Below are 10,257 nucleotides of genomic sequence, written 5' to 3'. Positions count from 1 at the left end.
AGGGATGTGAAGGACCTCTTCAAGGAGAACTACAAACCACTGCTCAATGAAATAAAAGAGGATACAAACAAATGGAAGAACATTCCATGCTCATGGGTTGGAAGAATCAATATCGTGAAAATGGCCATACTGCCCAAGGTAATTTATAGATTCAATGCCATCCCCATCAAGCTACCAATGACTTTCTTCACAGAATTGGAAAAAACTACTTTAAAGTTCATATGGAACCAAAAAAGAGCCCGCATCACCAGGTCAATCCTAAGCCAAAAGAACAAAGCTGGAGGCATCACACTACCTGACTTCAAACTATACTACAAGGCTACAGTACTCTGTATTCTTCCTAAGGGAGCAACTTACAACTGCAAAACAGGTCCTGCCCTCCCCACTCGCCCCTTTTCTGGTGGGTTTCTTCCCTCCTCTCTGTCCAGGCAGCTCACGTCTCTGGAGGGACACCTCACCTGCTTCCTGCTATAGCCTCTGCTATGTTCTGTGATGCCTTCTGAGACCCTGCCAGACTACCTGGGGCAGCTTGTCTCATGAGTCTCCTGCTCAATTCACAGCTCCCTGTTCAAGTACAAGCTAGTTAAGAACAGACACAGATTCAGATCCAAGTGAGGGGTGGGTTGGGGTGTGTGTGTGCATGGGCACGTGCAGAATTTTGATACTGCTCCTGCACATTGCACGTAATTATGTGCAACACTTGTTCTTCTCACTTAGGAGTCCCACCATCTAATGCCTACAGGAAGTAAATCAGAAGTCTCATCCGAAGACACCATCTACCGATCTATGTCAGTTTCCTATTGCCGCTGTAACAAATTACCACAGATTTGGTGGCTTTAAACCACAGACATGTTTTTTTCTCACAGTTATTAAGGCCAGCAGTCCACATTCATTTCACTGGGCCAGAACGAGGGCATTGGGCAGGGCCTGTTCCCTCTGGAGGCTCTCAGGGAGAATCCACTCCTCCGCCCCTCCAGCCTCTGGGAGCTGCCGGCACTCCTTGGTTTGTGACTGCTTCACCCTGATCTGTGCCTCTGGGGTCACACTGCCTCCTCCTCCTCCTGTCTGTGTCAAATCTCCCTCTGCCGCTCTTTTAAAAGAACACTGGTGATTGCATCTAGGGTCCACCTGGATAATCCAGGATAATCTCCCCATCTCAGCAGCCTTACGTAATCCCATCTGCAGGCCTTTTTGCCATGTAAGGTAACATTCACAGGTTCCAGGGATTCGGATGTGGATATTTGGGGGTGGGAGGGCACATTCAGCATCACACACTACCCTTCCCAGTAATTCCCCCGACACACATACACACATACACACACACACACGCACACACATATACACACCCCTAAGTTCTACTCAAAGGCTGGCTCTGCTTCTCTCAACTTCCCAGTTCTGAGGAGCCAGCTTCCCAGCTCTGCCATGCACTTCCTACCCATCTCACCCTCTCCCACCCGCAAAGCAGTAATTCTTCAGTTCCTTGCTACCAGCTCTCCAAAGGGCAGAGGAGGCTAGACATCACCTCTGATCAAGATACTGGATACCTTCTTCCCCAAAACCACTGGCCCAGTGGGGCAGGAGAGGGCAAGCCTTAAGTGGGGTAGAACCCAAATGGGCCAATTTTACCACTATAAGAATCAAGTCAGCCGGCGCAGTGGCTCACGCCTGTAATCCCAGCACTTTGGGAGGCTGAATTGGGTGGATCACAAGGTCAGGAGTTCGAGATCAGCCTGGCCAACATGGTGAAACCCTGTCTGTAAGAAAAATACAAAAATTAGCCAGGCCTGATGGCGGGCGCCTGTAATTCCAGCTACCCGGAAGGCTGAGGCAGGAGAATTGCTTGAACCTGAGAGGCAGAGATTGCAGTGAGCCAAGATTGCGCCACTGCACTCTAGCCTGGGCGACAGAGCAAGACTCTGTCTCAAAAAAAAAAAAAAAAAAGTTGTTTTGCTTTTATGTAGCTTTTATTGTTTTGTTTTATTTTGATAGAGTCTCTCTCTGTTGCCCAGGCTGGAATGCAGTAGCACAGTCACAGCTCACTACAGACTTATCTCCTGGGCTTAAGCAATCTTCCCACCTCAGCCTCCTGAGTAGCTGGGACTACAGGCACATACCACCATGCCCAGCTATTTTTGTTTATTTTATTTTTAGTATAGATGGGGTCTCACTATGTTGCCCAGGCTGGTCTCAAACTCCTGGGCTCAAGCGATCCTCCCATCTCAGCCTTCCAAAGTGCTAGGATTATAGGTGTGAGCCACCAAACCTGGCTACTTTTATGTACCTTTGACAAGTGCAGGAAATGTCTTGCCTCTGCCCCTCTGTCAGGATGTCTCTAGAATTTAAAGTTAGTGAGAACAGAAAGCACATCCTTGGCTTACATTCCACAGGGCCTGGCAGTGCCTCAACAGGCTGGACATTCCTTGGACAGCCACATGGACTCCTCCTTACTGTGGTTAGCCACCGTCAACCAGTCGTCTCGCCAGCATACCGGGTGGGTTTGGCAGTGCCAGGCACAGCTTCACATGCCTTCGTTGTTCTTCTGAAGTCCCCTCTCTGGATGGTGACCTTGTTCATGTGGCCATTTTTAAAGCAGAAAGTTGGATCCCAGGCCAAATCCTGCCTTGCAGTTCCGAGAGGCATGTGCTGTCCCCCTTCACTGGTGATGGCGGGCCGGGGAAAGACCCCCACCGTGGTCTTATGAAAAGTGGTTGTAGAGAAGCCAAGCAGCACTGTATGGAATGGCTGATAATTGCTGCTCTTGGTGTTAGTTCCTATCTGCTTAGGCAGAAGGTTGGGACTAGGGAGGAGGAATGTTAGTGGAGATTTTATGTAACTGTAAACTTCCTCTCTACTGTAAGAAGGATTCTCTTGAAAGAAAATGAAAAACAGTTCCAGATGGTCCATGGAAGATGTTTCATGGTTTCATGGTTGGAAACCTATTCTACCTCCTTCTCAAGAATAACTATGCCTTGGCTGGGCACAGTAGCTCACACCTCTAGTCCCAGCACTTTGGGAAGCTGAAGCGGGAGAATTGCTGGAGCTCAGGAGGTCGAGGCTGCAGTGAGCCATGATTGTGCACCTGCACCTCAGCCTGGGCAACACAGCAAGATTCTGTCTCAAAAAATAATAACTATACCTTGAAAAATAGGGGTCCATACTTACCAGCCCACAAAAAAAAAGAAGGCTTTATGAAGAGGAAGTACCAAGATCTAGACAAAGAGTCTCTAGCTCCTTTCAGTTATCCGGCTAAGATGTTCACTTTGTATTTAGGTGTTAATCTTTGGCACAGACCCCATCTAGGAGTCTGTAGTGCCACATTTTCATACAGATATGCACACTTGAAGATTTTTTCAAACTCATAACTGACAAAGGACCTTATTTGAATAGATATTTGATACATTAAAATAGAAGACTTAGAGGCTATTTGAAGGGCAAATAATTTGATGTAATCTAAGAAATATATTGGAGGGAAAGGAAGAGAGGGAGTTCTGGTTGAGTTCAGAACAATATAGAGCTGATATTTACAGAGGAGCTATTATGTGCTGAGCCAGAAGTGGGGATAAAACAGTGAACAGAACCCAGACCCTTCCCAGGGTTTACAATCTGGTTGGGGAACCGGATGAGTAGACGGATTACAATGCAATGTGTTAAGTACATTAATAGGGGATATGCGTCAAAGAGGCAGTTAACCCTTTCTTGGAAGATCGGAAAGGCTCCTAAAAGTGATGCCAATATTGAGGAAAAAATGATAAATAGAAGTTGATCTGGAAAAGAGACCAAGAGTCTCCCAGGCAGGGAATAGCATGTGCAAAAGCCTAAAAGCAAAACCATCGTGGCAAACAGGTGTATGAGGGTGAACTAGGAGACAGATAGCTGAATGACCTAGAGAGAAGGGCAGGTAGGTGGGAAGTTGGGAGGTCCAGTTTCTCCTCAGGCTGAGTGACCCTGCCTCTCCTCCATGTTAGCTGTTGTCACTGAAGGTAGCTCCAGGGAGCCCAGCAAGCTGCCCAGTTCTCTCTACTTTCTTCTGTGGCATCTGAGACTCCAGAATGGGCTCCAGTTAGAAACTGCAGGGAGGGCTGCTGCAGTGTCTCTCGGCCCCAGAACTGATATTTCTGGGGCAGAGAGAGTTGGGTCCTGAAAGGTGAAATAAATGTTCCTTTCTAGCAGGGTTCTGATCGCTTCTCGGCCTTTTGGCTAAGATCAAGTCTAGCAGGGTTCTGGAACTGTCCCCAGCGAGGAGCAGGTTATCAAATGCACTGCTCTGATGTCACACCTTATTCCCCAAGAAAAAAAAGTTCTTGATTACCTGGAAAAAAAAAAAAAAAAAAACCCAGGGAATTTTAGAAATCACTTGACAAGAAATGTCAAGACATACTGACTAGAAATCAAACCACAGCAGCTGCTTCCCACAGCTGCATGCCATGTGGCGACCTCGTTTGAACAGTTAGTGAGGCTTAAAATAGCCAGGAATGTAAAACTCTTCAGGATCAGGTCTCTCAGTGAGATAGCCACAGAAATCCACGTGGGGAAGGAGAGAGGGGAGGTTTGTCTTGAAACCGTTGGACCAGTGGTCAGAGGAATAAATCATACCAGGAGCCTGCGGTTCCCCACTCCTATGAATGATTGAAGCTAATGGTGCCCATTTGACAGATGGTGAGAAAAGCATGTTGGCCCCTGAATGCTTGCAGATTGAGAATTCCTAATCTCAGCTATAATCTAAATACAGTTGAGTTCGTAAGGAAAGCAAAAGTAACAAGATATAGGCTAGATGTGGCGGCTCATGCCTATAATCCTAGAACTTTGGGAGGCCAGTGCAGGAGGACTGCTTGAGCCCAGGAGTTTAAGACCAGCCTGGGCAACATAGCGAGACCTTATCTCTACTAAAAATTAAAAGAATTAGTCAAGGCCAGGCGCAGTGGTTCAGGACTGTAATCCCAGCACTTTGGGAGGCCAAGGTGGGTGGATCACAAGGTCAGGAGTTCAAGACCAGCCTGACCAACATGGTGAAACCCCATCTCTACTAAAAATACAAAAATCAGCCAGGCATGATGGCACGCGCTTGTAATCCCAGCTACTCAGGAGGCTGAGGCAGGAGAATCGCTTGAACCCGGGAGGCGGAGGTTGCAATGAGCCGAGATCATGCCACTGCACTCCAGCCTGAGCGAAAGAGTGAGACTCTGTCTCAAAAAAAAAAAAAAAATTAATCAGGCATGATGGCACCCACTTGTGTGGTCCCAGCTACTCTGAAAGCCGACACAGGAGGATTGCTTGAGCCCAGAAGTTTGAGGCTGCAGTGAGCTATGATGGTGCCACTGCACTCCAGCCTGGGTGACAGAGCGTGACCCTGTCCAAAGAAAAAAAAAAGTAATGAAATGTAAGTTCATTTTTTCCATCCTACGCCCGAGCCTGTTAGCACGGAGAGTGTTTTAGTTGTGAAACTAAGACTGAGACTTTCTCACCAATAGAGGGAAGAGTGAGTTGACGTCGGAAGGAAGCATGCTCCACCGAAGACAAAAGCAAAATGATGCTTTTTTTATTGTGGGAAATTCAAAGCGATGCATATATTCATTCAGCCCCAGAGAAAACAGATATGCTTTCCCAAACATAGAAAGGCACGAACAACTTTTTTGTTCCATTCTTCTTGTAAGAAAAACTAGTTTACCCTGGTTGTAGTAGCTCTGTGGCAATCATAATAGCAGCAGCACATGCTGATTATGCACTGCACTGTGCTGAGAGAACTCTTTGCCATGGATCATTATCTTTTGATCTTCACAAAATCTGCATGAAAATAATACTACCGTCATCCCCATTTCATGGTTGAGGAAACTGAGGCTTGGAGAGGTTAAGAAGTCTGCCCCATGGCTTACTGGTTGTTGGGAGAAGATGGGATTTGCCCCGACCACTGTCACTCCAGGGTTGGCACTCTTTTGGGTTTTTTTTTTTTTTTTTGAGACAGGGTCTTTTTCTGTTGCCCAGGCTGGAGTGCAGTGGTACAATCACGGTTCACTGCAGCCTCGACTTCCCAGGCTCAGGGACTGAGCCTCCTAAGTAGCTGGGACTATAAGTGCGCACCACCATGCCTGGGTAATTTTTTGTAGAGATGGGGTTTCTCCATGTTGCCCAGGCGAGGACTGGCACTCGATTGTAAAGCTCCTCGGGCACTGTTTTGTCGTGAGAGTGAATGGAATGATTTTTGTAGTCTTCTAAGTCTCCTGTGGAGAGCTTTTCTGTTTCTCATTTGCATCATGCTCTTTCACTGTTGGTGACATTTCACACTTCTGCCCTTTCCTTTTCTCTCATGGACTCGATGAATGAACACTGAATCGGAAATGTGAAGCCCAAGGTGAGAGTTTCACTTCCACCCCTAAGTGATCTTGACAATTCACAACCTCTTTGGGCCTGGTTTCTTGTCTGTAAAAGGAAGTTGTTGGGTCAGAGCCAAAGCCCACCCCTGTGCTAATACCTTTCTTCTCTTTCCCCTCCCCCACCTGCCTTCCCATCTCTTTTCCCTTCCTTCTCTTCCTGTCCACTGGCAAGCCCTGAGTCCCACCTGATCCTCTTTCCTCCCATGTGGTACGCAGGCAAAGGCAGTGGCGTTAGTTGCACTGCTGTCTAAGAGGCATGGGGGGCCAGGCGTGGTGGCTCACGCCTGTAATCCCAGCACTTTGGGAGGCCAAGGTGGGCAGATCACGAGGTCAGGAGATCGAGACCATCCTGGCTAACACGGTGAAACCCCGTCTCTACTAAAAATACAAAAAATTAGCCGGGTGTGGTGGCGGGCGCCTGTAGTCCCAGCTACCTGGGAGGCTGAGGCAGGAGAATGGCGTGAACCCGGGAGGCGGAGCTTGCAGTGAGCCGAGATCGCGCCACTGCACTCCAGCCTGGACAATAGAGACTCTGTCTAAAAAAAAAAAAAAAGAGAGAGACATGGGGGACACTAAGACTGAGGAGCCTGACGGCCACATGATGCTCCTAATGGAGCCCACAGGCAGCACTGGCCCTCCTCAGTGGGTAATGAGCAAAAGCTGGCTGTGTGGCTCCTCTACCCCACTCGTTTTTCCGTGTTCTCTGTGTCATTAGGGTCCTCATACTGCCCCTTAGCTCACCCTCCTGCTTTGTGCCAGGCCATCCTAGCCTCCTCCAGTCCCTCCCCAGGTTAGCATCACCTCTCAGTGCTCTGTGCCCCATCCCCGGGAACTCTGCTGTCTATTTAGGAAACAGTGCATCATGTCTTCCTAATATGTTCACCATGCATCTCTTCCAGCCACTATAATGCTTTAACTCATTGTAAGTCAACAGCTAGAACTTAAGGCCTTCAAGAAACTAGAGTAGTTTGGGACAAAATTCTTTCATTCTGACCACCAGTGGGGGACCCATTTTTGGTGAAAAGGCTTTCATTATAACCCTGAACTCTGTGGTTTCAACTCAGCATTAGGCCACAGCATCAGGCCTTTAGTGGTGAGATGGAAGCAGGGATAGCGAATGATGTCATAATCCATGAAGAGAATTTATTTCATGCCTCTATCATTTTTGGTTAATGTTTTGCTTAATTAATTTTAATTATTTGCTCCTAGAGGATATGTAAATTTTATTCGACTTGAATATTTGGAATATTTCAGAGAAACTGAGTTTTTTTTTTCTTTTTTTTTTTTTGTTTTTTTTTGAGACAGAGTCTCACTCTGTCGCCCAGGCTGGAGTGCAATGGCATGATCTCAGCCCACTGCAACTTCTGACCGCCGGGTTCAAGCAATTCTCCTGCCTCAGCCTCCTGAGTAGCTAGGATTACAGGCGCCTGCCACCGCGCCTGGCTAATTTTTGTATTTTTGGTAGAGACAGGGTTTCACCATCTTGGCCAGGCTGGTCTTGAACTTCTGACTTCATGATCCCCCACCTCAGCCTCCCAAAGTGCAGGGATTACAGGAGTGAGCCACCGCGCCTGGCCTAATTTTTTTATTTTTAGTAGAGAAGAGGTTTCACCATGTTAGTCAGGCTGGTCTTGAACTCCTGACTTCGTGATCTGCCCACCTTGGCCTCCCAAAGTGCTGAGATTATGGGCATGAGCCACCGCACCCAGCCCTGAGATTTATTTATTTAATCTGGGTTGGCTGGCTAGGGTTCTATGGACCAAGAAGTACTCACCACCCACATCTCAGCAAATTAATGTTTTCCCCAAACATTTTAAATTATTGATCATGAATTTCACTAGCATCTATATTTAAATATTCCTTGACGCTATGGCTACTAAACATAGGAGCAATTTGTATGAGGAATTGAAAATTCCTCCTTAACCTCCTCACAGTTCTTTTCGGTTTGTTCCTGATTATGCGGGAATTTACAGGCCTTCGTCACATGAAGTCCACCTCTACAGAAAGACTGCTTTACTCTTCACTATCAAAGACAATATGCATTTTTTGAGCCTTCTCTTCCCTATTTTAGGTGTGTTTCTAAGGAGTAGGTTGGTTGTCATGGTTCAGGATGGAAGAATACTGGAGTAGGCAGCGGAGGGAGGCAGGCCATCTGGCCCTGAGGGAGGGGTCTTTAGGAAATCAGTAGACAGCCTGCTGGCCAGAAGGTTTTAGATGTGTTCTTGCTTAAAGCTGAACTCAAGGTCAGATCTTTTCTCAAGGCCCAGTTCTAGACTTCTAACCTTCCAAACTGAGGTCTGATCTTTTGCGTAAGCCCATGGAAAGATCGTGTGTTGTCTCCAGGTTTTGCTGAACAAAGGGGCGCGATTCCCCACCCCCCCCATGTTCTCAGCAGCTCAGTCCTACCATTCCCTGATTGATTTCCACCCCCTGCCATTCCCAATACCACCTGCAAAGAAGATGAACTTTGTCAGTCACCTTTGAATATGGTGCAGTTTGAATTCTGGAATGCAGGAATAACAACAGTTCACGCGTATTATTTTTATTCATCATTTTTCTGTCAGTGGCTGTGGCAAGGCCCTGGGATAGCACAGTGGCTTCTAGGATAACCAAAGAACACATATGACTCTTAGGATGGACATAGCATCTGTCTAGATAAACAGAAGAGTGGTTAGGAAATGGCACTCCAGTCAGACCCATGACCTGTATCTGGGGAGCCCCACAGCAGCGCGAGCAGAGCAGTCGGAAGGCAGCTCCCTGCCAGCCCACACCAACCTGTCACACGCCTATTATTCATCGACATGCCTCTCTATTATTTCACAAAGCATGGTGCTCCAGACCCAGGAGAGATGTGTCATAAAGGGGGGACGTTGCCTGATGGATAAAAAGACATATGTTCCTGCCCCCGTTTTGCTATTCGCTGAGTTTTCAAAACCTCCCCAACCACACCCCTTGGCTCTTCGTGTGACTTCATAGCAAGGCATTCGTGCTAACAGGATGTTTCTGGGCCCGGTCGCTATTGCATTCCGGAGGCTGACCTCGGGAAGTCCTCTGTGTGGACTCTGTGCACAGCAGCAGGGTCCATCACCCTCAGCTAGTGTGCGGCAGGTCCCATATGGGGGTCAGCAGTTACCGGGATGGTTTACACCGGTTTCCACCCTCACAGAGTACAGTCTCATGAGACTTTCCCTGTTCGTGCTGAAATACAGTTTAAGAGACGATACCATGAGTTTGGGCTTTGAATACAAAAAAGAAAAAGGTGCACAGATTGATTTTCTTTTTCTGGAGCAGGAATCTGAGCAGGAAAAGTGTCACGTGAAGCAAACTGCTGCAGTATGGCTCCTGTGGGCCTGAGTCTTCAGGGTTTCCACTAATCCTATTTCACATGGCTGCGGGGGTAGCCCTTTCTCCTCCCTTCTTAACTATTTCTGGCTAAGACATCGCCCTGGTTTAAAAAAAAAAAGCCTGCTGTTTACCCACATCTCCATTTCTTAATGTTTTTGTCTTATATTGATCCTGTACCCTTAGCTGACCCAACTCCCTATCTCCTTCCCTTTCAGCAACCCAGTGAGCTCATCAATATGCCAGCAGATGATCTAAGCCCCAAATCATCACCTTCTCGGGAAAGACAGACAAACAAAAACAGCCGGAAGGAGGGCGGGCGGGCAGGGAGGGGCTGTCGGCGGCGAGGCGGAGAAGCGCGGCCGGCCGGGGCTGCGGGGGGCTGCAAGGGGGGCGTGCGCGCTGGCGTTCGGGCTCGGGCAGCGGCTTAGTTTCAGCCGCGGGCGCTGGGGCCGGCGTTGCCTTGGCGACCGCGTCGCGCTCCGAGCCGCAGCCCACCCGGCGGGCGCAGATTCCCTTTGTCTCCTCCGCCTCCCCTCCTCCCTGC

At 48.1% G+C, this 10,257-nt stretch overlaps 1 protein-coding gene and 1 long non-coding RNA gene across 4 annotated transcripts in view; one reads left to right on the top strand and one right to left on the bottom strand.

Annotated features, from left to right (window-relative positions):
• The window catches only part of MYO1D (myosin ID), a 386,481-nt gene that overhangs the window by 350,036 nt on the left and 26,188 nt on the right, over positions 1-10,257 (top strand). The window contains exon 22 of one of the 3 annotated variants that reach the window (XM_058445325.1): positions 9,929-10,026. The exons of the other annotated variants lie outside the window; for them this stretch is intronic. Coding sequence (XP_058301308.1) covers positions 9,929-9,968 — 40 coding nt within the window. The 3' untranslated portion in view covers positions 9,969-10,026. Of the gene's footprint in view, positions 1-9,928; positions 10,027-10,257 lie in introns of those variants that run through there. 3 annotated transcript variants of the gene reach the window in all.
• LOC131384395 (uncharacterized) lies at positions 5,488-9,473 on the bottom strand. Its single transcript, XR_009215201.1, has 3 exons — positions 9,144-9,473; positions 8,847-9,019; positions 5,488-6,414 (listed from the first exon to the last, which is right to left on the bottom strand). It is a non-coding gene; the product is annotated as an uncharacterized LOC131384395 (long non-coding RNA).

Source organism: Hylobates moloch, unplaced genomic scaffold (assembly GCF_009828535.3).
Source record: "Hylobates moloch isolate HMO894 unplaced genomic scaffold, HMol_V3 SCAFFOLD_10, whole genome shotgun sequence".
NCBI lineage: Eukaryota > Metazoa > Chordata > Mammalia > Primates > Hylobatidae > Hylobates > Hylobates moloch.
This window is presented reverse-complemented; position numbering and strand designations above follow the sequence as displayed.